The sequence below is a fragment of the Motacilla alba genome, chromosome 12 (assembly GCF_015832195.1).
Source record: "Motacilla alba alba isolate MOTALB_02 chromosome 12, Motacilla_alba_V1.0_pri, whole genome shotgun sequence".
In the NCBI taxonomy this organism is placed as follows: Eukaryota; Metazoa; Chordata; class Aves; order Passeriformes; family Motacillidae; genus Motacilla; species Motacilla alba.
Genome location: NC_052027.1, coordinates 8813480 through 8841389, shown reverse-complemented (window position 1 = coordinate 8841389; position 27910 = coordinate 8813480). Strand labels below are relative to the sequence as shown.

At 50.3% G+C, this 27910-nt stretch overlaps 1 protein-coding gene across 2 annotated transcripts; it reads right to left on the bottom strand.

The window, feature by feature from the left end:
- Positions 1 to 127: 127 nt before the first annotated feature.
- On the bottom strand, positions 128 to 27910 carry FAM107A (family with sequence similarity 107 member A). 2 transcript variants are annotated; one of them, XM_038148708.1, is made up of 5 exons: positions 27609 to 27910; positions 16791 to 16854; positions 7101 to 7275; positions 3869 to 4025; positions 128 to 3445 (listed from the first exon to the last, which is right to left on the bottom strand). In XM_038148708.1, the coding sequence occupies exons 1-5, from the start codon at positions 27630 to 27632 to the stop codon at positions 3338 to 3340; spliced, it is 528 nt and encodes a 175-aa protein (XP_038004636.1). In that variant the 5' UTR covers positions 27633 to 27910; the 3' UTR covers positions 128 to 3337. The 2 variants fall into 2 exon arrangements, with proteins under 2 accessions (XP_038004636.1, XP_038004637.1); XM_038148709.1 differs by lacking the exons at positions 16791 to 16854; positions 27609 to 27910 and adding an exon at positions 15434 to 15991.

Here is a 27910-nt window from a genome sequence, read left to right as displayed (position 1 = left end):
TTCACAATTTGTGTGCCCTTATACTTTCATCAAATTGAGATGATGTCTGGGGATAAGCAGTGGATGCAGTGTTGGGTGCAGATGATGCAAAGAGCTCATTGATGAGCAAGTTAACACAAGACTTCACTGGTTTTTATGTTCATTCAGTTTATTTGGCTGTTGTCTGTTTGTATCCTTGGAGCTTTTTCAGTTCCTTGTGGAAAAAAAGCAAAATATACAATCATCATTCAGATGATTTCTTCAGAAGTGTCCACATTAAACAGTGAGTTAATTCAGTAGAGGTGCACGACATACAGTTTTATATAAATTTATAAACACCAACACAGAATACAGACTATATACCACATAACCAACATACACAGTGCAAAAAATTGTCTTCCATCAATACTCTGATAATCTATACCTTCTGGATACACCAGTTTTATTCAGGAATGTGCTTTAGAGGCATAGGGAAAAATTAATGCAAAAGAATTCGAGACACAAAGATACCCCAAAATCTTCCTGGTGATACCTACACTGATTTTTAGGGTGCCACCTCCTCGCTGCTGTTCCATGAAGCTCAAGAGCATTGGTGAAAGCTGTACAGGCTCTGTGTCTGAGCCCAGCTGGGGGTTACCAGTTCAGAGGGGCGAGAAGAGCTGTGCTGGAAAATGCTGTGATGTTTAAGCCAGTACACTTCAGCAGTAAAAGGATTTATTTCCCATGTGCCATCACTGAGAGCTGGAGCCTGGAGCTCTGGTCAGGGCTGAAGCTCTCTCTGCCCTGCTGTGTGCCCCAGGGTGCTGCCTGTGCTGGCTGTCCCTGCTGGAAGGTCCCAGCTCACAGCCTGTGGGGTCTTGGTGAGCAGCTGGCTCGGGGCTTTCTGCTGTGTCTCCACTGCGGGAAGGATTTCTTGTGACTCTGCTAGCCCAGCCTGAGTTAGGACAGTGTGACCCAGCCCTCCCTCACCCTTTGGGACCTCTGCTGGAAATGACCCAGGCACCCTCAGCCACAATGGACTGTGTTGTGTGCGGCCCCTCTCTGTGCTTGGTGGACAAAGGGAGACACCTTGATTTATTTTTCCCCTCCAGGTAATACTTGAATACTTAAGAAGAGCAGCAAAATCCTTTCTGCCTCTTCACTGCCGACTGTACTGGATGGCTCCCACCCAAGGACTTGCATAAATGCCCCTGTCCCAGCCAGGGTGAGCTGGTAACATGGATTTCACTGGTGCATATGGAGTGACAGATTGCCTCTCCTGGAGCGCATTTCCATCCGTGGCAAAATTACAAATTAATTTGCTGAATTTTTTTTGAGCTCTTTGATCAAGGTTACTTAATCTGTGCCATAACTCCTCACAAAACCTCAGCACAGTAATTCTGGCTTGCTACTCACACTGATATTACCTAAGGTGTATCATGCAGCATTCTTTACAGCTATATACAAGCATCCTTAGCAACACTTTTTTATCCTTGGAGAAATTTGGCTTTTTTTTCCCTATGAAAAAATACTGGATGCTTCTTCTTCCTTATGGTTTTAATCGTAACCTATATAAAAAGCCTCACAGTTGGAAAGGCCGTTAATAGATTCTTTCAAATTTTGACCCATAGTGACAATATGCACTGGATTTCTGAAATAAAATCATGTTTAGATAAGCAGATGAGCAAGGGCCTTAAAAACTACATCAGAGACAGTGCCTTGAGATGGGATGATCAAGGGTTGAAGCTGAGTTAATAAGAGCTTTTATAGGCCAGTCTGTCACAGAAACCCCATACCTGTATCACTGCTCTTGACACGTGATGTGGCTCAGATGTTTTACTCAAGCTGCCAGGTCAAGCAACAGCCCTCTGAAATGAAACATCCCACTGGACCAGGAGACTAGAGAATGGATTAGTAACTTTTTTAATAAATATGTATAAATGCCCACTTTCCCTTAAGTTACATACAGATCCACTGAAGATGTGGATAATAAACGTTGATTAACCAGGTATTACCTGCCCAGCTGAGGTCTGCTGAGATTGTTCAAGAGCCAGTGTCCAAAGGCAGTTGGTGAGTTATGCTGTTCAGGCTTTCTATCAGGGTTGGTGTGAGAAGCAAGAAGCTGAGATATTCCTGAAAACACACTTCTAGCTCTAGATGTGGATATCCCAGGGCACAGGTGCCCTGTAAATGTGACAGGCCCTGTCCAAACATGGTGCAAATACACCATCCACCTCAGCTTGGCTACACCAGCAGCAAGAAGAAGCTTTGTAAAGTGGCAACTGCAATGAGGCAGCTCTGACCTCTGGAAAAGGGGATGAGAAGCACTGACAAGTAGTTTTGCATCAGGACCTACATGCCCTGTACCCCCTGGTGCCCACAGGTACCAGCTGCATGCAGGGTGGTTAACAGGACAGCCTGGCACCTGTGGGACATGACCACATCACCCCCTCTCCATCACAGGGCATTTCTGGGGGGTCCCTATGGTAGCACATGTCCAGCTGCTGGGTGAGGGCATGAAGTTCAGTAGTGCAGGGGCAAGAAGCTGTCTGTCTGTCTGTCTGTCTGCTGCATGCACAGGGATCTGCTGCCTGGTCACTGCACACTTCCATGGACACCCGTGCTGGGAACAGCCAGCCTTTGCCTTCTGCACAGAGCATTTGCCTTCCACCTGGGGAGTTGATGGAACAGCCCAATGTATTTTCTGCCTAAAAAGCCACTTTGAAAGGGCTGAAATGCTGTTTAAAGGTGCTTGTGAAGTACAGCTGCACCTGCCTGTGCTGCTCTGGTAAGGGCACACAGAGGTTGGTATTTCTGATAGTACAGGTGTGCTGCTGACACACACAGCCTCAGCCACGCTTGACTGGCACACTGGTGCAAAGCCAGTGACCCTTGGGAAAGCCATTATGGTCACTCGGGCTGTTCTCAGTGATACACAGATTGTCCCTTTTAGTTACCAGGTTTCTAGGAGGCTCTCCAGAGCTGCAGCCGCCCTTTTGTCCCCTTGTGCCTGGCAAACCTGCCTCCACAAAGAAGCAGGAGTACCCCAAGCTGTTCCCACATGGACTTCCCTGTGTGAAATATTCACTGTGTCTCTAGAGTTAACCAAGAGTTAGCTGGTGGTTAGTGTGCACCCACAGTCTGGGGGGAAAATAACACCATTCTCTCTGCATCCACTTGTGTGAGTACTTTGGTGAATACTGCACTTTTCCCACAGTGATTCCCTCCTGGTCTGGGAAAACCTTTTCAGTGCCTTCTGCTGGAGCAAGTGTTAATAACTGCAAGTAGCCCCAATGGCGTGGCGGGGAATGTCCACCATGTACAGAGATTTCAGTGGGGGTGTTGGCCTTGGCAGGATCCCGTTGGGTTTTGGCAGAAGCTATGCTGCTTTCTCATCCCCTGTCACTGTTGATGTTCTTCTCAGGTTTTCCTTGACTTTTATGAATTCTGGTGCATGGTCTTCCTGCTTCTCCTGCTCCTTCTCCAACTGTAAGAAAGAATTCTTTGTGCACATGAAAGGACAAAAGGGCATCAGCTACATTAAAACACAAGGCTTCATTATTGCTGGGTCCAATTATTATTGCCCAAAGCAGTTTATTACTGTCCCATGCAGTTTAGAGTGCTTTGAACTGGAAAAAACCCCATGGACACTGTGTGGGACCCAGAGGAGACCCAGGGTGAGTGGTGTGTAATGGGGTCCTGGGTGAAGTGGTATAAATGTGGTAGACCCCAGTGTGAGGATGAGAGTGCTGCAGCTGTGTCGGGCAGCAGTGGAAGATGCACTTTGGCTCCTGTTTTATGGAGGGGTAGCAGTGCTATACCTTGGGTTGAGCCTCAGCCCACCCATCTGCCCTGTGCCTTGTGTCAGGTGGTTAGGTTAAGCCAAGGATGGCTGAAAGCTCAGTTCTACCTGATCCAGCCTCTGGTGCCTCTTTAATAGCTCTTTTTCAAAAGGAGACTGCAATTTCTTTGCCTCTTCCTCTTCCTTCTTCTGTTTGATGAGCAGGTCTCGTCGTCGGTGCTCGAGCACTCGTTGCAGCTCTGGCTTGCTGTCCACGCCCAAACCTCTGTGGATAAAAAGCAGATTAATGAGAGCCAGAGCATCTATACCTGGGGTGTAACCACTGCCAGCCTGGCAACCCCAAAGCTTGTCTTGGTCCTAAGTGGAAACACGGGAGACCTGTGTTCCATGAGATCCATGGGAGATCCATGAAGCAGCCCTGAGCCACAAATCCATCCACAAGGTTTGAGGGTGTTTGATGGTGCCTTGGGCTGCCTGCTTGGGGTGGGCACATGTTGCTGTTCGTGTATGGCAGGTTTGGTGCTGGAAGTTCGGCTGATCCCATTGCACCGGGGTGCCACAGCTTTCTGTGTCGGGTGTGGAAAAGGGACCTTGCGTGGGCTCCTGCTGTGACTGGTTTTAGCGTGCCAGGTGTAGATTCAGCGGCGTTGAGAACATGTGCAATAATGACGATTTTCTTCCCACCAGCAGGGGTAGTCATTGGGCTGCAGTAACTGTCCTGGCAGCTCCTTCCTCCCCGCGCATCCCATCTGAAGCTCTGAAGCTTTCCTTCATCCGAAGCTTTGCTTCGGAGCTGAGGGCCGGCGCTCCCCCGGCTGACATGGATAGTTGTGGATCAAGAGGCCAAAGTGAACTGTCCTTTCCTCCTGGAAGCCGGAGGATTTGCTGATGGCACAGGCGCCTGACTCCCCTTTGGCCACCTGATGCATCTCAGGTTCTGTGAGGGGTGGGATCACAGGAAGGGAGACACAGCAGGGCCGTGCAGGCAGGGCGTAAATGTGTGGCAAAGAGATGCAAGGTGTTCCCTGAAAAAAATTCAGAAACCTCACACTTTGGATATTGCCATACCTGAAGTAGTTATGGGTGTTGTTTGGTTTTCCTGCGGGTGCAGGTCTGTGCTGAGAGAGGAGGGCACCTCCCCATGCCTGTGCTAAGGGCTTGCCCTGGGCTGGGGAGTGCTGTTAATGTGAAGCTCCTCCTCGGCACCAGGAGGTCCCTGGTGACCAAAGGCTGGCTGGTTTTGGCCAAGGTTGTTTGAAAGTAGAGGCATCAAACCCTGTGGGCGGTGGATTTCTTGGCAGGGTAGCAGGTGCTGAGGTGGTACCTCACATCATGAGAAGCTGAACTGGCAGGCAGGAGAGAGGAGCCACTCTCTCCAGGTGCAGCAAACCTCTGCACTGTCACAGCATGGCTGGGGCTTAGCACTTGCATCCTTCCAGTACCACTTTTAATGATACTTCCTCTTGTAATTTATTTTGTTTTGCTTAATGACAGGACAAAGTTCACAGCAACATCAGTGAAGGCAGCCATAGCCTTGGCCCCAGAGCTTTCATCGTAGTTTTTGAAGCAGGAACAATTTGGATGCTGCAAAATTGCTTTTCCCAAGGCCTGAGAGAAGGAAAACCTGCTTTGGCTTGCTGGAGACACAGCTTGCAATGTTGCCTGTAGATTTGTTACTATTCTTTGATTTAATCAGCCTATGTTACTGCCCAGAGGTGTTGAGTAAGATAAGGATTTTGTTACACAATCTGCTGATTTCAGTTGCTTCTCCCTGCTGCTTGAGGGTGAAAAACCAACCAAAGCAGAAACAGGAGCAGGTCATAATTCCCTCTCTCTCCCCTTCTCTCCTCTCTTCCTCAATGGTAATATTTAGGAGGAAGCAAAATTGGTAGATTTGAGAGTGACAAAAAACCAGCAACAATGGATTACTTTTCGCAGTAAGGTTTGTTTCACATATTTGCTGAAAAATACTTGGGAGGTCAGAGGCAAAACAGGTTTAAACTGATGCTTGAGAGGGCCCACATGAGTAGGTGGTGCAGGATGCCTGTGCTGGAGCTGCCTCCTGCCAGTACCTGGTGGCACACATGGCCGTGACATGGTGGCAGGCACAGAACTGGAACACAAAGAGTGCTGTACTTTGTGTTTGCCAGTGTGATCTGGTGCTGCAGGGTCTGCACCTCCTTCACTGCCACTCCTCTCTGCTGCTTCCATTGCAGGGGTTTCTTGTTCCTTTGTTCCATCATGGTTAGACCGGAATAATGTTCTGCGAGGTCAAAGACAGTGCTGGTAGGTGACCCTTTAAACTGGGCAGTATCACTAGGGAGGAGATGGTCACTCTCAAGCCAGACACTTTAAAAAATATCTGGCTAGTATAGTGACATCTACCTTGATGCCAGAGAAAGGTCCCTATAATTCTTCTGATTCTGGGAAAATCAAATCAAACCCAAGCCCAGCCAGTGCCAGTATTGATTAATGCACCCTGCTGGCAGGCTTGATTGTTCACTGAATTAATATACGTGTCTGGTTCTTGTGACGACTGCAGTCCTTTAGAACAGAGTCTGTGCTCCTTTTAATTAGGCAGCCAAAGAGCTATTGTGTCAGGGTATTTCAGGGTGTTCAGAAAATGTCAATAAAAAGCCAGCAGATTTTTTGCTGTGGTTAAAAGCCTCTGAGCAGAATATGATTTTATTGCACTGATGTTCAGACAGTTGCCATAATGGAATGATGTAGTTGTAGGTTCTTGATCACTGGTATGGTTTTCCTGATGTTGTATCTGTACCCCCAGAGAGTTAAATTGGGGTGATGGGGTAGGAAGTCAGGAATATGAATTCTAGCCTGTCTTTACCCATTTGATATTTAGGGAGTTAGTGAGCAGCCTTGTGCAGATGATCTCACCCCACTGCTACCTCAGCTTTCAATGGCTGCATCCAGCCTGCGCCTCTTCCTGCCTTTGGATTGACCTTCCAGTGCACAGAAATGTTGTACATTGCTGGGGACTTGGCAGATCAGTGATGGAGACAGAAAAACCTGAAAACCTCCAAGGGACACCAAAAAGGGGCTGTAGGGATGCCCTGCATCTTCCAGTGCTTGTGACTCTAAAAAGTGCCGGCCAATGCTTCAGGATGGCTTCTCATTCTATTTTTGTAAAAGAAATGGTCACATCAGAGGAAAGAGGAAAGGATACAGCCAAAGAGGACAGGATACTGTGTTTGCAAGTGAGGGGATTAATCCTGCTGTTCCAGCTTGCAGTCTGTCACTGACACCTGTGCCTCAGCTCCTGAGCTCTGACAGCTCAGCACCTCTTGGGCTGCTCCAGTGGCAGGCTGCAACATCCCCTTACCTTTTGTGGTTCATCAGCAGCTCCCTGTGCAGCTCTTGATGGCTTTTCGAGGCTTTCACAGGATTTAGGAGCTTTTTAGGTTTGATGAGGTCTGGGTTTCCATCTATGTAGTCTGGGTGAGTCAGGATATTCCCACCATCTGGTCGCTCCCGCTGTATTTCCGTGTACATTGATGCTGGAAGAGAAAATGAGGTGTTTGCATGAGAAGTCTCACCCTGCTTGGTGTGAGAACCCCAGGAAGGACAGAGGAGAGGAGCTGCTGCTTGTCCTGGCTGCTTGGCACCATGTCAGTGTCAGAGTGCACGTGCCTTCACGTGCTGGTGTGGGATTTTTAGAGGTTTTAAAAAATACTCCCTTCGAGTTGTTGATGAGACACATATTAATTAGATCACTTAAATTATTTGCCAGCCACTCACTTCAGTGACTGCAGAATTTACTGCCAAGGATTAATTAATGCAAGATAGATCTAACTAAATCTGGAAGCAGCCATGGGTGTAGACTGTGTTGAGCTGCTGCTTTGGGCGTTCTGGATGAGGCTGTTGGTCCCACAGCACAAGGGGATGCTGTGGGATTTAAGGGGCTTCTGAAACACTGGCCTGAGGAACTCCTGCTGTATCTGAAACCTCTTGTCAAGGAAAGATTTTACTGATATCCTGCTGACCTATTCATCAGGATTGAGTCCAGTGCCAAGAAAAGCATCCTTCGCCCATGCAGTCTGTGATCATGCTGCAATAATTTGTATGTTCTGGATGTAAGAACAAGAGCCCACTGTTTTGGAAGGAATGGCAGCTTGGATTTCAGGCAAATCACAGGGCATGCTCACTGCTGGTGTTTTCCAATTCCTTTACATTTTCTCTTTACAAAAAACTCCTATACAAAGTGAGTGCAAAGCACAAGTTATAAAGCAAACTGCATGTGGTGGGCTGTGTCTTTAAATGAGCACAGTAGGTCTGCCTCCAATTACTCAGTGCATGGTCTAATCAGGTGCTCAGAAAGAGCAATTTATTCCTGACTATTCACTTGAACAATTTGGAAGTTTACCAGCAAGAACCAAAAAAGTCCCAGGAAAAGGGTGTAGGCAGCTTCATGTCTTTAAGTGTCTCATTATTACAGTATTTTTGAGGCCTACTGTGAAGTTATATGGGTTGATGGAGCTGGAAGAAAAACAGTTGTTCAGTAATATTGCCACTTTCTTTTATTTCAATCTCATGTATAAAAGGAATAAAACCTTTTTAAAAGAGAAATCAATAAAAAAAGCCAAGAGAAAGCAGGCTAGGTCATTCTTTCACAGTCAGTAAGCACTTAAAAATGTGAAGTGGATTGCAATCAAACAAAATTGTGTAAGGAATAATACTGCTGAAGAAAAGATTCAATATCAAACAAGTTCTCATTGAATGTTAATGTGGCCAGTGCCCTACTGCTTTGGGAACAAAGCAAAACAAATCAGAGCCCATTACAGGAGTGTAATTGGGGTGAATAGTTCGGTACATATTTAAAGGGTGCTTGGAAGCTGCAACCAGTGATTTTTTTGTATCACATTATTTTCCTCTAGGATCACACATCACTGCTGGCAGAAGGGAAGGTGGTGTGGTTTGATGTTTGGTGGCAAGTGCCAGGCTGACTCAAACCCTTGCAGGGCTGGACTCCTCAGGCTGAAACTGGGAACTCAGCCTTGCCTTCCAGAGAGATGCAAGGACTGAAGAACAGCCAAGGGTTAAGGCAGTGCAATTTCATGGCTAATTTTTGTTAGATGAAAGCCAGGTTTGGAACAATGAGAAAACAGATCAAATTTTCACTGGGGTAAAATGGCTTCATTTTTTTTCTTGTATTTCTCTCTTTTTTTTTTTTTTTTTTTTTTTTTTTTCTTTCTCCACAGAAGAGGCAGAGAAAAGGAAAAGACAAGGAAGGAAGGTAGGTACAAAAACAAAGGTTTGTTTTGGCATGAATGAAGTGGTTAAACTCCTATTTCAAATGGCAAAGCTATGTCTTCATTTTTCAAACAAAAAGGTCTCTCCATGGAGTCACTTCAATAAAATGCCAGGTGTTTTTAATAGAAACACTGTTTTTGGAAGCTATGCTAATAGATTAGGCTCACTGTCACCTTGTCATTCCACTGCCCTTTCCTGCTGTTCCTGTGTAGTCCAGAGCTGCCTCCAGTGGCACAGATGCCCACAGCTGCTTGTGTGTTGGTACCAAATCCTGATGCATGTCAGGAGAAGGGCTGGGACATGTCCATCTTGGATTTGTCTATCTTAAATCCACTTGATGTGCTCTGCTGCAGGATAAGGCTGTGAGTAGTGAGCATGGAAGGATTATGCAGCCAACCAAGGCTGAAGGGCCAACCTGAGTGTGTAAATGGCTGAAACTCAAGTGACTTTGGTATTTTTCTCTGGACCAATTAGCTCCTGGGTTCTGTTGCTAAGCTCTTGGGGCACTGATGAGCACTGCTATTTATTAAATACTGTTTTTCCCTGCCTCCATGATGTATGGATTTCCCTTTGCAACTCAGCACTGGGAGTCCCTTCTTCCTTACCCCCAGACCCAGATCCTTGGGCAGATTTGCTTTCCCCACATCCACACAGGTGCAGCACCCAGCAATGCACACACATGGGATGGTGTCATCCAGTCCTTCAGTCCGGGCTTGTGGTGTTTCCCCAGATACCCAGGATGATCAGGCAAGGGCCCCCCTTCTGTCTTACGCAGCATTTTGAGGGAGCACCATGGTGAGCCTGGAGGTTTTGGATGGGCTAATGTGGTTATTTCCAGACTGCTGCAATCTAACATTGCATGACTGAGGTTTGCAAAGAAACAGCAATTTATCAGCTTATTTCGTGAAGGCAGATAGGGAACTTTCCCCTTAAACTAGTGCAAATTAAGAGAAAAACTGGGAAGGAAGGAGTGGGAGGAACTGAAATGGACTGGAAGCTTTTCTGTGCTGGTTCTGTTGAACCAGCCTGTGAAAGTCCTCCTGAGGAGTGCAATTTGCCTCAGTAAACGGTGGGGGCCAGGACACAGCAGGTACCTCTGTGCTTGGTTTTCATGGCACCAGATGTACCTAGGGGTGTGCAGAAACCCACCTGGAGGGTTTGGCTTCCCGTGGGTGTCTGTACTGCTGCCCTGGGGACAAAGTCAAAGCCCTAACTGGGACTGGAAGGAGCCTTGAACCTCTCTACAAGAATAGCACTGTAAAACTTCAGAAGCCCTCAGCCTGAACAATTCAAGGAATGTCTTCATTTACACTGAGCAGAAAAAGAAAAATGAGAGTATAAAAACACTGGCGTGTCTGGAGCACAGCTTGGGGTTATGCTGAGGGTAAGGATGGGGCATCCTTTCTCCTGCAGGTTGGCAAATAGGAGCCAGTGCAAAATGTTTGTCAGGGAGTAGATCTATCATCTCTGAGACCCGAGGTGATGCATGTCCATGGAACAGAGACAGAGTGCTATCAGGCTGCTTTTTGCCATTATTTATGGTGCTGGAGGTGTAAATCAAGCCAGGTCTCTGCAGTGGATTTACAGCAGGATGTCTGTTTTTGCATGATTCAGCTGCAGATCAATGAACAAGGCTCTGCCCTGGCACTTCCCTGGCCACCATCACAAATCAGCAAAAAGTGTTGGACATTTTTACTTTGTTCTTTGCAAGATACAAACGAAAAACCACACGTGGATGTTAATACCCCCTGCTGCACTGAGGAAGACAATGTGACCTTTTAAATAGGTCGGCTTTGGAGTGTTGCTTATAGAAAGTAACTCTGTTTGCTTCAACAACTCAGGCTTTTGCTTGCTTTTAGGTATTTTCCCTTTCCTCATTTCTAGAAGCTCGAAGCTTTCTAAGGAATGTGTGTTTCCAGCTGCTTTTCTGTTAGTAAAAAGCAAGACTGCCAGGATGAGGATGCCACGGCCCCTGGCAGGTACTTGGACATCACACACGGAGTTATCTCCTCTCTCAGCCATAGTGTGAAATGAGCCTCCAGTCTCTATTAGTTTTCTAGGAGACCACACAGGGAATTTTCAGCATATTTGAGGTGGCCCAGAGACCAGACACCCTCCTGCCCCAGTGTGTGGGACTGACTGGAGGAGAAAAGTGACATTTTAATAATTTGTTCTGTTCTGGCCTAAAGCAAAGCCCAAATTCCTGCTCAGACCACCTGGAAATATTTATAAATCCCCCAGTTCTTTGGAGAGTTGCAATAAAATCACCACTCTGCAATCCTGGGACAAATTGTTTCCACTTCTGATTATGTTCAGCCACAATCTTTTTGGGAAACAGGATATCAGGCAGCTTTGGTGCAGCACTAAATACTTTTGAAAGCATGAATGCTGCAAATTTATTTTAAACATGCTCTACTAGGAGTGTAAAACAGGGTGTGCTGCTTGAGGTGCTGAGTGGCTTTTGTGCAGGCCCCCAGAACAAGGAGAAAGGTTTTAGCCTGCTCCTGGAGAAGAGGAGGAGGGAGAGGACTGGCTCATGCCCAAGGACAGACATTGGACATGAGGCTTTGGCCTCAGCTGGAGCTGGGTCATGCTTCCTTTGGCTGCTGCTGCTTTTTGGTTTTCCCCCACAAGGAGGAGATGCCCTTCACAGAGCATTTATTTAGGATTAAGCAACTTGTCTCCTGGTGGTGGATTGCCGTGTGAGCCCCTCTGTGTCACGACGGTGCACTGCTGCTGGCAGCCTGTGCCACCTTCCTGTGGGATGGAAATAATCCCCAGGAATGTTAAAGGGATTAACAGTCCTGGAAAGGGCAGGTAACCTGAGGGATGCAGCTCTGCTTAGGCTACTTACATGGCTACAGCTGTTCTTTACAAGGGAAAAGCTAAACAGGTTGGGAATGGAGTTAATCCATAGCTGCTGGATTTAGAAAGTTGTAGAGGGGAGGTCTGGGGTCCTGCCCAGCACCTGTCAACCAGCATCTGTAGAGGAGAATGGAGGATGCAGCAGGACAGCAGCTGCTTTTTGCAGGCTTCTGTGTGAAATGCCTGACTTGTGTTTTGCCAAGGTTTCCTGACATCCTGCCCCCTGTGACATCTCATTTTCCCCCTGCACATCCCTCAGCCCTTTACCATGCCACCTGCATCCTTAAACTGCAAAGCTGTAAATGCTGCCTTCTGCAGCACAGGTCAGTGTTCAACTTCAGTTGAAATCTAGAAAGCAAATGTAGTTCACAGTGTTCTATTTCTGCTGTCTGTGTCATTTGAGAACTGAACTTGAGCATCTCAGAAGAGTTTTGTCAGTAGGGCCAGATGATGACCAAACTGCTTTTGTTAAAAGTATTGCATTGGCATCCATTTCTGGGCAGATAATGGGCCTTTGTGTAATGCCACCCATATAAAAACAGTCAGAAGGCATTATTTTGGGAATGGGATGTGTACTCAGAGGGCATTGCTGTCTGTAGCCTTGTGAGACCCTGTTACTTGGTAGAAGGGATAAGGCTGGGCAAAAACCTCAGGATGTCCAAGGTCAGAGCCCTGGATCTGGGTTTGTAAAACCACTGATCCAAGAGACCACTTCCTGAGCAGAAATGATCCCTTACAACTGTGGTTACAGGGAAGAACCTCTGATTTTCTGGATGCCCAGGATTTATTCATGAATGAGTCTTTTTTAAAGAACCATGAGATTAATGAAGGGCTGCTGACAGCAGCTGGTCATACACGTCCTGCAAGTCAGGCAGCCTCGAAACCAACACATCAGCGTGGGCCAGCAGAGCAAGTTCAAAGCTATTGACACAAGGAACCTGAGTCTGGGGGGGTAATGCAAGTTTCTGACACTTTTAACTGCAATTATGGGGGGAAACCATCCCTTTTCTGGGCCTCAGGCCCCAACAACATCCAGTCCCTGGGGAGCCCTCCTTTCCTCACGGTGAGAGTACTGTCCCTCACCCCTCTTGGGAAGGCTGAGAGGAGCAGGGCCTGTCCTCACTCCCCACAAGAGTTTGCATGTGCAGGTTGAGGTGTATGGGATCTTTAAACCAGCCTCTGTTACTTTTAAGCTTCTCTCTGTTAACCAGAACATAATTTATTTTTTTTTTCATTTTTGAGTATGAGCTTTCTGTCAATGCATTTCCAGTGTCTGAAGTGCAGCTGGAGTTTGGCTCTACAGCTTTTCTTGTGAGAGAGTAATGGCAGAAAAGGTCATGCTATTTGTTAAGTCCTACAAAGAATGAAGCTGAAAGTTTGTCATTAGTTTCGGATTCTTCAATTGAAGGCACTTGCTAATTTGCATGATTTTTCTACTGTTAATTAACTGTATTTTAGAAATACAGAATACCTGGGGTCGGCAAAATGGGAAAGAATTCCATGTCAGTCTCTGAAAGCCCCAAAGCTTTGTCTGATGACAGCAGCTTTCAGGTGTGCACCTGCATTGCAGAGGATCATCTGCCAGGGGACAGGAGGTTTGACCTCAAAGTTGGGCATTTGCTTTAGGAAGCCCCTTTTGCATGGTCGGTGGGTTCAGGGCAGAGGGAGGCACCTGGATGTGGGGGCAGCTTGACGGGGAGGCTTGCAGTGCCTGGACACCCTTTGGTGGGTGAGTCCCCACAGCTGAGCCCACAAAATGTGCCTTATCACCCCAGTGATCCGTGTGCTGCTGTTACAGCAACCTGGAACAAAATACCTGTAATTCACATCAGCCTAATGACTGCTGTGGCTTACTGCCCTGGTGATGGAGGATGGTGACGTTAATAATGATAATAATAATGATAATAATAGTAATAATGTGAGCCCAAAGATTGGCAGATGTTAAACATTACCCTCCCTGGGTGAGATGGCACCAGTTCCCACCCTCACCGTGATTTTCCTCTCCTCTGGCTCCAGCTGTGCCAGAGCACCTCATACCAGCAGAGCTGGCACGCTCCCCTGTGCTTGTCACCGGGCGACCGTACCTCTGATAAATGATATGTGCGCTCTGGGAAGGAGTCAAAGAGCCTTTGTCTGCTTTTAATCTATAGTTTTAAATAATTAAGCAAGGCTAATTCTGGTATTTATAATGCAATAGGGTGAGTGTAACTCGATGTGGCTGCTGTGTGAAGCAGTTCCCAGCTATCAAGTGGCTGCCTCAGGGCAGCAGGCACTCACACCCCAGGTCCCCTTGCCTCCACTCAGCCGTGACAGTCAGAAATAAACCCCACGGGGTCACAAGGTCAGAAAAGCAGAGAAAACCCTAATGGAAATGTAAAACAGGGCTAGGGGACACATCTCTGCAGCTCCCAGCACTGCTGCCACGTGTCACCACTGTCCCTACCTCCGTGTCTCTGCTGAGCACATGCTGGGGATGGGGCTGCTCACCTGTACAGCCAGTGCTCCCCTCCAGTACAGCCAGTGTTCTCTCACTGGTGTAGCCAGTGTCCCCAGTTTGTCCCCAGTCCCGCTTGCCCTTGCTGAGTCCCCAGGGCTGGGTCCCCCATTTGCACCAGCACTGCACCTGCCTAAGGGAGCACAGAGCAGGTGCTGGGCTCAGCCCCGCTGCTCACGCATTGTCACTGGCCATCACCCCAAAGGTAAAGGACTCTGGATGTCACCATGGGCATCCGCTGAACTTTGCATTCATGCACACAGATTTAGAAGAGAGAAATCCCACCAGGTCTGAGGCTTGCTGAGCATTCTGGCGTGTAGAAGTTATCAGCTGGAAATGCTTGTATCATCAGGCAGCAGCAAGCACCTCTCTGCTGGCAGGCAGGACGGTGTGCTGGTTAATAATTCCACTTAATTACCTTGGATGGGACATCTTGGTGATTGCTAACAGACTAGGATCCCAGCTATAAGCAAAGATAGCAAGGCTGGGATCCTAGTCTGTTAGCAATCACCAAGACGTCCCATGCCTTTTACAAGCAGCATGTGGAGCGCTGGTTTGGTTTTGTTTGACAGTGGCAGATGCTTAGCAGTCCCTCTTGACAATCATAAACTTAGTTTTAATATCTCACCAAATATTTGCTCTGCACATTTGCCTGCCGATGATAGAGATGCACATCAGTAATGAATGCTTATAGTTAGTTCAAAGGTATTCTGTTAAATACAGAAAATATCCTCCCATGCTGATTTGTAGGGATTGCGTTAGTCCCCTTTCCAGCCCAGGGCCTCTTCAAGAAGGTTTGAATTGCAGGATGGGTATTCTAAGGGAACTTCTTGTCAGACGTGGAAAGGCAGAAGCAGAAGGGCAGCTTCTCAACCAGCTACAGAAGTATTAAAGTAGCATGATATCTCAAATACAATTAAAACCGGGTCCCGAGTCACCTGCGTACACAGTGCAGAGCAACCCCAGGGGATGAAGCAGCCCGTCCCCGCAGAAGGCAGCACCAGGGAAGCGGGGATCCCGGGGCAGCCTGGGGGCCCTGCGCTTACCTGATTTCCGCAGCGAGGCCCTGGGGAGCCCGGCGGGCAGGGGCTGCCCTGTGCCCCACGACATGCGGCTGCTGCTGCCTGCCCCGGCGCCCGTGCGACTTTTGGCCGCTCCGAGGAAGCTCCCGGCTCCTGCCCGGTCTGTGCGGTGGCAGCAGGGACACAAGGTCACGTGGAGGTGGCTGCTGGTCCCTCCCTGCTGCTCCTGCCACCGCACCGGGACCTCACTGGGCGCCGCAGCTCGGCTGGCAGCAGCCGCTGGCCTTGCTCGCTCTTCGGTGCTGCTCCCTCCGCCGCCCTGAAAACTTCTTCCCTTGGCTCTCTGCTGCCGGATGGTGCTTTCCCAGGACAGACGAACGCGCCGCTCGCCTTCCCTCCCCAGAGCAAGCCGCCCTGTGCGTGCCCAGGCACCGAGCTGCCTGCTCGGCACAGCCGCTGCTGCTGGAGGAGAGGTCGCGTCCCCGCTCCACGGAGGACGATTTCTCCTCAACGTGCCTTAACCACGCTCCTGGAGAAATCAGATCGCCCCAGAGGAAGCCGCACGCCCACTCTCTTTAGCAACCACTGCAACAGCCAAGCCGGCACCAGGGCAACCGCTCCAGCTATCGTGATTATTCCCTGGCATGTTGCAACACCCTGTCATCCACCAAGTGCTGCACCGCCCAGGGGTAAGGGCTGCGAGAGGGACAAGCAGCCCCTACACGGGGCCACGGGTGTCCTGGTGGCCTCAGAGCTTGTGTGATGCCACAGCATCTCTGCCCCAGGTCTGCTGCTGCTGCTGGATGCAGCCCCTGCCTGAACTGGGCTTCTTGTCCCCATCACCACTGTGGCTGGAAGGTGCCATGTTGGCTGTCCCTGAATTGACACAGCCTGGGAAACCAAAGGTGGGGGACAAGAGAGGTTAAACCACTCCACTAGCTCTTCAGTGGGTTCTGTGGTCTACTTCTGCCCAGGCTGCCCAGTGCCAGCCTGCAGGTGCTCAGTGTCCAGGCCCAGGAGACTCAGGGATGAAGCAGAACCATTTCCACACAGAGGAAGGGGACAGGGAAGGCAGGGGGGCACCACTGGGGTGCCCAGTCACCTTCACACTCTGCAGAACCCAGGCCATGTCCTGCCCAGGCACTCCTGGGCCTGTGAAGGACTGGAGAAAGAAGCCCGGTTCTCACTGACACAGGTGTGCTCTTTCACTTACTTGCACCTTTCCACAGTTTGCACCTCTCCACAATCTCAACACTTTCCCCCATCCCAACCATGTTTCCCAGCCAAGGGCTCAGCAGCACCAGGTGTGAGCTGAAGCCCCAGCCCCTCCCAGTTTGCCTCCAAAGCTCTTTAAGGGCCAGCATGGGCTGGTGGCACTCACCTGAACTGCCACTCCCTGGCTTCTTGCTTCCATTTGGGCCCTTGGACTGAAGGGAATATTCTTTCTGGAAGAAAAGACGAGAGAGAAATGAGAAAAGACTATACAGGTATTGCTCCATCACAGGAAATGAAACATGGGAGAAGTTGCTGGTCCTTTGCTACCAGAGACTAAAAGAAAATATTATTATTTTTAACCTCCTGACCAGGAGAGACAGGCTGGTCCTTACTCCAATGTGTGTGGTGTCTCTGTGTGCTTGTGAGTGCAGTCAGTCTGACCTATCCAAGCCGTGGATTACTCACAGGCAGGGTTTGGAAGACCCCACAGAGCTTTTGCACCTAAACCAAGGCTGTGGCAAAGGAGAAGCCTTTAAGTAGGGAGGTTGTGCACTTTTTCTGCTCAAGCTGTGACCTCACGGCCCAGGTGTGCCCCACAAGATTTACATGGCCCAACAGACTTATCTCACATCATGTGTTGTCCTATGGCCTGGCTGCTCATTGCACACTCCAAAAATACCATTTGGCTCAATTTGAATGGAAAAGGAAAGATACACATCTGTGCTCTTCCCCTTGGGTCACCTTTGAACAAGTTTCAGGTCTGTCAGTTCACTGGAGACGTGTCAAAGGGGGAAAAGAGCATTGATCTAAACCTGTTTGAGCTCCCAAGGAAGTGTGGTTATGGCTGGTGCACGTGGGAGTGAAAAAGGGCTGTGATCCATCATCATCTGCTTTTAACTGAGTAAAATCAGAAAAAGGCTAGCTAAATTTTCTGGATGTATATCTGATGCACCCTGGTGCCTGACCAGCTGCACATCTGGGCTCCTCTCCTGCAGAGAGGAGGAGGAAGTTGGTTTGTGGAGTGCTGCCCTGAGCCAATGGCGAAGCTCTTTCTCTGGGAGCTCCTTGCAGAACAATTCAATTGCTATCAAAATTAGTATGCAATCTCCCCCGGTGCTCCTGGGTCTTTGAGATTAACAAAAAGCCTTTGTGCTGCCCCCGTAGCTCCCTAGAGGTTACTTTGTGAGGGTGGTTGATTGCTGGGTGAGATTTATCTGGAGTGGCTCCTGCAGACAAGGAGTTGCATCATTCACCAGCTGCCCTGGTGGAAGTGGCTTCATGTCCTAGGAGAAGGTGACATGGGGAGCTCATTCCAGCATCACCCATCTCCTGTACATGGGATGGCCCCGTGTGGCTGGGAATGCTGCAGGGGTTTGCAGGGGGATCTTCTTTGGGGGTATCACCCCAGAGGAGTGAGCCCAGGGTGTCCCTGAGTCAGCAGCTGGCACACCCAGGCAGTTCTGGCATGGCTCTGGTACAGCTCTGGTACAACTCTCTGACACGTGTGGCACAGAGGGCTCATCCCTTGGGACTTGGGCTCTCAGTGATGGGGGAATGACATGGTTTTCTCATTCAGTGTGCATGTAAAGAGAAAATAATGCTGCACCTGGAGTGTCACTGGTGGGTGGCTGTATGGTTATTAATGAGTACTGGGAACAGGACAATGGTTCTGGAGGAGCCCACAGCCAGGTTCTTGTTACCAGGGCTGTTCCTTAGATGGACTTTTAGCTGCTGAGTTACTGTGTTAGTGATGTTGGCTGCTGGCTGTCATCTCTTTAGCCAATTGCTGTGGCACCAGGAGCTTTCTTGTGTGGACATGTGTCCTGTGTATTAAAAACCCCCAGATGTGTCAAGCCAGATCCCAACACCAACCCTGGCCCAGCCTGGATGTGCAGTGCTGCCCACTGATACAAGTGCAGTGACAGTGACAGTGTGTGCCCACTGAGGAGCCTGGCTGCAGCTGTGAGAGACAGAGCAAAAGCTCTGCCTGGATCTTTACTCAATCTCCACTCTCAGCAGGGGATGGGATGGCAGCATCACTGCCAGTCAGGCTCCAAATCTGCAGGCAAGACTTTACTCTGCTCAAGTCACCTAGGGCTGGACTCAAGGCAGGCATTTCACCTCCTGCTGCAGGGAGCCCCTGGAGGCTGGTTAAACATTTGCTTTGCTGAGTTAATGCTTGATGTGGGCCGAGGTGCTGCTTGTGGTGCTAGGGACTGGCTGTGCAGCCCGGGCTTCCCTCCCACCCTGTGGCACCAGCTCCTAGCACAAACTCTGTGCAATCCCAGTACAACCTCAGAAGTCATGCTGGTTGCACTGGTGGTGACCTTGGTGGTGGCAAAGCCAAAGGCAGGGGATGTGTGGGCTGGTCAGACCATGCTGGGTCCCTGGTACCCTGTCACCTCTTGGCACAGGTTGGTTGGTAACACACTCCTGCTAATCTCCACTTGAGCCATTAGTGTATTTGCAGAGCAGGACAGCTTCTCCTTGCACCTCCCCAGCTCACCAGGGCAGTTAATGATTGCCCAGGTGATGGGAGACTTTTGCCTGCTCCCTATGGGACAAAGCAGGTTATGGCACTCAGTCCCCAGCCAGCTGAGGGACAGTGTTAGTCAGAGGCTTTGATTTGTCACAGCGAGGGCTCAGATGGGGAGTTTGTGTTGCAGTAAATGGGCAGAAAATGCCTGTTATTTCCCAAACCCTTCTATTTCCATGTGAAAACCACTTCTGTGTGCAGTGTGACTGCATCTTGCCAGGAGTAAGAAGTAGTAATAAAATCTAGTACCAGATAGTAACACTGTGCCCCTCTGCAGCTGAGCACGACAGTCCTGGAGACATTGCTGATGGGAGCAGGTGCTGCTTCCAGCCTGCAGGCCAGCTCCTCCTGCCTGGGATCCCTGTCCAGCTTTGACCATGTCAGTGAGGACAGCCACTGTTTCAGCTGGAATTAGCCTGGTGATTAAGTGGGTTAAATCCCACAAAGCAACACAAGGTATAAATAGTAAGTAGTTCCATGCCTTACATGCCCTGTTCTGTGTTACTCCCAAACATCCTGGGCACCTCTGTGTCCTGGCAGGACTGTTCCTGGCCTTGACTCGGATGCACAGCAAAGAGCTGTGCAGCAAATGTCTGGAGGCAGCATCACAGGCACGGGCTGCTTTGAACCAGCAGCTCTAACCACTGTCCTCCTCCCTGGCTCCCCACTAGGGGACTGCAGTGCTCCTACTGGAGCTTAAAGCCAGCCAATTTGAATAAACCATTAATCAGTGCTATTTGTCCCACGCGTGGGTGCTGTGATGTTTACTTGTAGCACTGCTGACAGTAATTTTGGACCCTGTGCTCTGATGAAAGCAGGGAAAAGAGCCATCAGCACGGTCAGAGTGCCAGCCTTGGAGAGGGTGATGAGAATGGCTTCAGGCAGGTTCAGATCAATACAGGTGCCATTAAGAAGCAGTATCAAAGCATTTGTATTGCACTGTAGCCAAAGTCTGAGCTAATGAATTAGGTAAGAAATTGTTGCAATCTGATCAGGGTGATAAAGAGGTATAAAAGTGGGCAAAATGTCACTCGGGCTGATGTGACTTCCCACAGGTCTGATTTGGGAGAGAGACACCATTAACAGGGTTAGACATTGCTCAACCTATTTAGGAGTAGATGGACTCAGAGAAAGGTACTTTGTCCCTAAGGTGCTGTGACAGCTCCTGACATTGGCGTGCAATGAATGACCACATCCATTGATTAAAATAGTCTTATTGCTAAACACAGAGACTTGGAAAGGAGTTGTCATGACCTGGAACAAAGTTCATTGATGCCTGGAAGATCGAAGCCAGCATTTCTCTGTGTGATGAAGCCACAAAACTTGTAGTTTAGAGGTTAACTAAACTGTTCTCTACCATTATTTTTTATAAGCCCCAAATATATTTTGCTGTTTTCAGTGCTCTGTATGAAAACATCTTGTCTACATCCCTGGACTCTGAGATGCCACCTGAGCTGTTGCCCAAATCCCCTGTGTTATTGCTGAATTTTGGTCTATTTCTGCTCATTTAGAGCAGCTGGGAGTGATCCAGAGACATCAATGAAGTCATCCACTGGAAGGAACTTTGGAGGATTAGTAAGACTTTTCCCCATCTGTGATGTCAATGCACAAAAATCTGTCAGCTCGATTGTTTTGCTGCAAAGTCCTGCCATGTGATGAGCTGAGGCTGATTTGATTCAGCAAGATGGGGCTCATGTTTGCTGGGATGACACTGTGGTTTTGGTAAGGAGAAACACAGAAAATCAGCACAACCCAATGCCTCACACTGCTGCTAATTCCCTGAAGGCATTGGCCAAAGGAAGCACTGTAGTTTGGATGGGCTTCCAAACTTTCTTGCAGGCTAGGAAAGGCAGTGTAACACCCTGCTCCCTCTGGAGCTCGCAGACTGGGCTCTGCCTTCCTGGTGGTGGTCAGGATGAAGCTGCTCTGGGGATTGTTGTGAGAAACTGCATGTTCCTGTCTCTTGCAGAGGCAGAGCAGTGCCGGGTTTGGGAGGGTTACTCCTTGGCAGGGAGCTTGACTGTGCACATTCCTGTGCTCCCAGCTCATTATGGGACGCTGCTACATTGGCAGGTTCTGCAGTCGGGACGGGCAGGCTCCCAGGAGTCGGTGTCCAGGCACATCCCAGCATTCCTGGGCCAGCAGCTATAAAATCTGCTGCCATGGTGCTGCCCTTGTCATGGGAAGGGGTCTGGGAGTCACCACAGCATGCAGTGTGTGCCTCAGCCCAGCCCCATCCCTGTCCTGTGCCCGTGTCCAGCCCTCCCTGCACACCTGCCCAGAGGGAGCTGGCTTTTCAAACCAAGCTGAGCTTGTGTTACTCCTGGTCCCTGGCCACAACCATAGCTGATTTCACTATCATATTGCAAAGGACTCTAAGAAATATCAAATTATTGGTGTAAGATTTCATTACTGGTCTTTTGACCTCTACAAGTCTGCAGCCTTTCTTGGGTTGAAGTGAGCTGAGGGCAGATGCATGTGGCCACTCTCACGAGAGCAGCCAGCAGCCTCAAGGATATTTTGACCACAGGAATTAGTAAATTTAGGCTTACAGAAGGGGATCAGGCTCTTGGTCTGCCTGTGGGGTCAGGCTGACACTCAGCTCCTGTGCCAGTGTCTGGGAGCACCAGCCAGGTGGATACTTAGCTACCTAGTGGAGTAGAAAATTGTAAATGCTTCAAACAGTGCTTGGTGTTATTTTCTTTGTAAAGAACACACATTTTGACACAGATGAGTGCTGTGCTGACCCCTGCCTGTCTTTTTCACCAATGTCATTCCCCCTCCCAAATCCCTGTGGCCCCAGAAGGCAAGCACAGCCCTCCTGTGGTGTGAAAGCTGGCAAATCGAGTCCCATGTCACTGACGGTCAACAAAAAAGGGAAAAAACCCAACTAAAGCAGGGAGGCAGTGGCATGAGGATGGAGGCTGGAGCTGCCAGCCCTGGGGCAGGGAGCCTGGTGGAGCTTCCCACCATGGCTGAGCTAATGCTGCTCCCTGGCTGCCCCCAGCACACGGCTGGAGAGGTGGAATGTGACACACCAGACCACAGCAGAAAATTTCCTGCAGATTAATGAGAGCAATCAGTGACAGGGCTCAGCCCCACAGCAGCCAGTGCACAAGGCTCACTTGTCAGCACTGGAGCTGACTGTGAAGCCTGACATCCCACTGAGAAGGGCATGAAGAGGCTCTTGGCACAAAGGAGGGCAGAGCACACACCGATGGACCAGCTGTTCTGCCTTGGTCCCTAAGGAAATCCTCACTTCAGTTCAGTGCTTTTTAATCTGGTCCCCTGCAAAGTGCAGCACACACACCACCTCTGCATACCAGGGCAAAGCCAAATTGTAGCCCTGTTCACTGCTGGAAATTCCTGTATCGCCCACCTCAGTGTTGTCAGCAGCAGTTAAAAGTTCTTGCTGCAATGGATAAACCATTTTTTATGTGTCTCAGGAGCTTATTCTTGCCCTGTGCTGGAGATGTGATACCACTGCTGATATGAAAGACTGCCCCACTATTTCTGGGATGCTGCTGATTGCACAGGAAGAACATCAGTTACTGGCACAAAAGGGCTCCAACAGCTTTGGAGTGAATTGTTGTCATGCTGCAGAGAGACCATTAAGACACTCTAAAGTGCCTTGAAGAATGTTGTTTTGCAAAAAAGTGAGGCTTGTGCCACATGATTAATAGGGAGAGTGTTTATTTCTGGCACAGTGTCATGCTGTCCTAGAGCTGCCAGGCTGCAGTGGCATCATCACTCCATTTCTCAACTAGGGACCATATGTTAGGGGCCAAGGATAGGGCTGCCATCAGAAATTTGCTCTTATGACACCCCCTTGTTGGGCTCTTTATCTGCCCAGGGTCACTTGAATTCTCCTACCTTGGAAAAATGGAGTTTGTGAAAAGCAAGGGCAGGAATGCCCCACCAGCCCCAGCCACTGCTGTTAGCAAATGGTCAAAGCAGAGTGGGGTCTGATCCCTGCAGGCAGCGTGTGCCAGCTGGGTCCTGTGTGGAGGGGACCCCCGAGGAAGGGGCTAAAAGGGAGGAAGCTTGGCTGTTGTCTGGGATGAGCTGCCACCTGCCAGGCTGCAAATACCACCATGGGCTGCAAATGGAGGAGGCAGAGGAGGAAGACATGAAGCATCCCTGTTAATGCAGGGCTCAGGAGGAGGCAGCAGATGCCACTTAAGCCCCCCAGGAGCAGAGTGAACCAGTGAAGCCTTTAATTACTTTAATCCATTTTTATTTGAGGACTGCTGAGCCATCCCAGAGCCAGCAGCTGCAGCATTTCCCATGCATTGTTCTTCTTGGTCTCTCCATGAGCACATCGTGCACCTCCCTTCAGTCTGAGCCCTCTCCATGACTCCTTTGCAACCCCAGTGCTGGATAACCTCTGCTCCAGCCTTGGAGGGGCTGGCAGCACACTCCTCTGTGTCCTGCTCAGCACCCTCACCCATGGATCAAACCCTTGTGCTTGTCATGCATGAAGGCAGAATTTCAGCCTGGGCTAGCTGTGTCCAAGTGAGCTCTGAGCCCATTTGAACTCTCTCAGAATGTCAGCCTGTTTGGAGGCAGGAAGTGGGTTATGTTAGGTGTTGGAGCTGGTTTACTGGGGCTGTCTAGATGCTTGGGATGGAGAGGTAAGAAATCAAGCTGTGATCTCATTCTAGGAGCTAGAGCAGCCCCACTGGATGAGTAATGCGTTTGGCTTCCGAGAGCTGGGATGCTGCAGCATGTTATTCACTTTAACAGCTACAAAAGCCCAGAGCAGTGTCTCTAGAGTCCCCATGTGTTACAACCTGTGGGACCTTAAACAGTTGAAGAAGAGAAAGGCAAGAGGTAGGATAAAGTCACTGTAGAGGGCTTCTGTGGAGGTTTTGGGACTAGCCCTGGCCCAGCTCTCCCACTCTGGACTGTGCTGTGTCAGACGACAGCACTTAGAGATGTTTGCTGTCTTATGATGCAGAGCCATTATTTTCTGGGTGTGTGTTATTTTTGCCCAGAAATGGGCTTTTTATCACTAATGTCCCCACTCTTGAGGCACTTTGGGACATTGCTGCTGTGCCTCTGTAGCTCTCACCCCTGCCCCTCTGAGCAAGGCTTGTTGCAGGCAGCACATGCAAACCCTTCTCCCTGAGAAGCGCAATGCTCAAGGACACTGACACATTGTGGTTCCTGGTTGCCATCTGGTTTTTGGATTGCTCCTGGGGCCAGTGCCACCAAACAGCCTTTGGCATTCTGTGGCTGTCAGTGGGATTTGCTCTGCTCAGGGGCCTTGGCTCCTGCAGCCCCTCTTGCTGGCAGGGGAGCAGCCCTGGAGCCCTGGCTGATGCGGGGGACGGCCGGGCTGCAGTGTCCCTGGAGGGATCTTGTGCTGCCCAGGCACAGGGATGCTTTCAAAGAGCTGGCAGGGACACTGGCTACCAGCTTTCTGAAATACTCGTTAGGGAGAGCCAGGAAAATCCCACTGTGCCTGCTGCTCTGTGCAGCGTGATGGAGCAGAGGTGTCCCGGCTCACTGCCTTGGAGAAATATTTCTTCCCAGCTGAGAGGGGCTGCTGGACCACAGGACTTATTGGGGTGTTACAAAGTGCTGGCTGTTTCAGACCTCTTTGTCCTTCTGTGGCACAGGCTAAAACACTTCTCTGGTCAGACTGTGGGGATCCCTCCCTAGTGGGGCAAGTTGTGCCTGTGGGGAAGTCCCACCAGCAGCTCCCAGAAGTGCTTGTCCTGTCCTGCTCAGATGGAGGAGTTTTATAGGATGTTCTCAAAGCCCTGTTTTCAGCATGGGCAGCCAGGTACTGTGGTTTGCCTGAACAAGCAGAGCCTCTCTCCCTGGCACTGGCGTGCTGCCTCTTGTTGTTCTAAACCAGCCACAGAGCAAAGCTCCCTGCTCAGCAGCAGGGCTAATCCGGGCTCATCTGACATTAGTGTAAACTGACACTCTTGGGAATTTGGGGACAGAGAACTTTCCCTGGGGAAACAGCCACTATGCAAACTCTGCCTTGAGAAAACATGGAGAAAAGAAGTGGAGAGGTGCAGGTGCCTGGGAACAACCTGCCAGAGGGTCTGGAGCATCTGCCCTGGCACCCTGGGGACCTGTTGCTGGTGAGGCTGGGCTAGCAGATTATTTGAAGGATGTTTGCTGAGGTTAGAGGGATGTCAGCCACACCAGTGGGGCTGAAGCCCTGCAGAGCAGAGGAATCAGCAGGGAATCATCACCAGCTCGTCAGAGAATCATCACCAGCTCTGCAGCATGCACGAACCAGCCTGTGGCAAAGTCCTTGCCTTCCCTTCAAGAAAAGGGCAGCCCAACAAAAATCCGTGTCTCGCTGGAGCGCTGCTGTTGGCATGGGCCCACAGAACACTGGTGATACGAGAACAGGTTTTTTGGGACTAGATGCAGCCTTTTAAAGTAAAAATGTCCTTGGAGCCATGCTGGCAGCCTTTCCGGTCCCTTTGTTGTGGAGCTGGGGATTGCCTTGCACTCCACAATCCACTACTGTAATCCCCTTGGAGTGCTGCTCTGGACTAAGCCTAAAAGAGGTGCAGCTGAGACTGCTAATGCAGGCTGTGCTGCCCAGGGGGGCTGAGCCCTGCTCTGTGCTCCCTGCGAGTCCTCTCTGGGCTCTTGCTAATAGATGGGCTCAGCCCTGGCAGGTCCCTGTGCTCTGAGCTGCGCCTCAGTCCCTGAGCCCTGGGTCTGCAAGGGCTGGGGGAAGGGGGGCTTTGCTGTCACCTGGACTCGTCCTGCTCTTCAGGAGAGCTGGATCCTGCTGTTCACACCCACCCTGCAAAGGCAGCAGAAAGAGTTGTCTTGTTTTCATCTCCCATCAGCATCAGCCCAAGGGTAAAGGAGCTGCCAGTCAGACATCCCTGCTTGGTGCCAGCTGGGCAGTGGCACAGGCTTTTGTCAAGCCAGGCAACATTTGGGAGGCTGAAATGGGAGAGACATCTCTGACCTTTTGGTACCTATGAAAGTAAAACTGTCTCAGCTTTTAGGAGCTGCCAAGAAGCTGCAGAGCCCGAGCTCCCGGCAGCGTTTCAAAGCCAGGCCATTCAGTGCCGGGCTGTGGTGGGATCCTGGTGTTTCAGAGAGAGGGAACACTGGGGAAAGCTGTCCAAAAGCACTCTGGTCTGGTGGTCAGGAGGCTGGCAGGGGCTGCTTTGTATGCAGCGGGGCTTAACTGGGTGGCACCGAGCCAAGCCTGACCTAACCAGCTTATTTCCCTGCTTCCAGTAATGCCTCCACAAATGCGCTGGGGCCTGAAGGTCAGGGCCACGTGAGCAGGGGCCTGGGGATTAGCTGTGGGCAGAGCATGGCTCCTCCTGGGTGTGCTGTAGTCCTGAGCCACGGGAACAGCCAGAGCTCCCTTGTGTGCTGGAGCCAGCCTGGCCTTGGTTCCTGGGATGGGAGCTGGAGCAGCTCGGGGCTGGCTGGGAGCGGCACCTCCTGCACCTGGCACTCGTCAGAAGCCCAGAAAAATAGATAAATGTTTACTAGTCCTACTTCAGCTCTGATTTTCCTTCTGGGTGTTGGTCACACTGGACAGTGAGTTGCTTTTTCACATGTTTGCCCTGCAAGGGTGTCTAGCTTTGGTTTTGGAACAAAGTCCAGCAAACTGGCAAAATTCTGAAAGGCACTTAGTACCCATACCTCTGAAGGGCACAGTCATGCTCAGCTGAGCATGAAGGGTCCCTGTTGGGGCAAAGGGTCATTGCTGCCCCCATTCCAGTGGAAGTTATTACCTAGTGTGGTGCACAAGTATGTTTCTCTTAGAGCTGGGAGATGAGCTATGGAAGTCTTTTTCCAGACAGGGCATTGCAACTGAGCAGGGACGACGCATCTCGAGGCACTGATGTCATCAGCCACGGAAGCAAAATGACATGCAACATCCTCAGCACAACCATCTCCGGCCAACTGTGCAGGGCTCTGACTCCATAAAACTGTTTCCATTTGGGGCTGTTTGACCTCTCTCCAGGGATCTGGAGGACAGGGATACACCTTGGTGCTGTGGGACCTGGCCCAGTCCCTCCCTGTCCTGGGAGGGAGCTGCCACCAATTCCCAGGCCAAGAAACACTCAGGGTTTGCTCTGCCCTGTCCTGTCTCCCTACAGGAGACATCCCAGAGGCTGCTGGAGGCATTCAGAACAAATCTTACATTTCTCCCCAGAGAACCAAACTTTGTCCGTCCTAAAGCCGCGCTTGCAGCGCTCTGATCCCCTCCTGGCTGTCCCGAAAGCCCCGGCAGGCCCCGAGGCTGAGCCCATTAGATGGAATAACTTAATCCGGCCCTGACGAGTGGCAGCCGCGCCCAGGAGCGGCTCCGTCCCTCTAATCCCGGGCTGCCCCCAGCACGCGTGGGGCACAGCGAGCCCCACGTGAGCCGAGGGCGCCTTCTCCATCCCAGCTCCCGCCGCAGCCCTGGGGAAAACCGCCGCGGTGCCTCTGTACCTTCTTGCCGTGAGACGCGCCCATGGTGGCTGTGCTGGCCGCGCTCCCCTCTCCGGGCCGCGCTCACTGCCGGGGACACCGGCGGCCGCGCCGCTCCCGGCCCCTCCGCGCCTGCTCTGGGGAGACGCGGGTGAAATCCAGCCCGTCTGCGGCGGGGTCGGGTGGGAAAGCTTGCTTTTCCTCCCTTCTTCCAGCACGTGGAGAACTCATTTTCTTCATGCACCTAACGGCTGGCTCGCACCCAGGCTCTGCCCGGGCACAAAGGCAGCTTTCATGCTGTGGATGCCCGGTTTCTAAGCCGG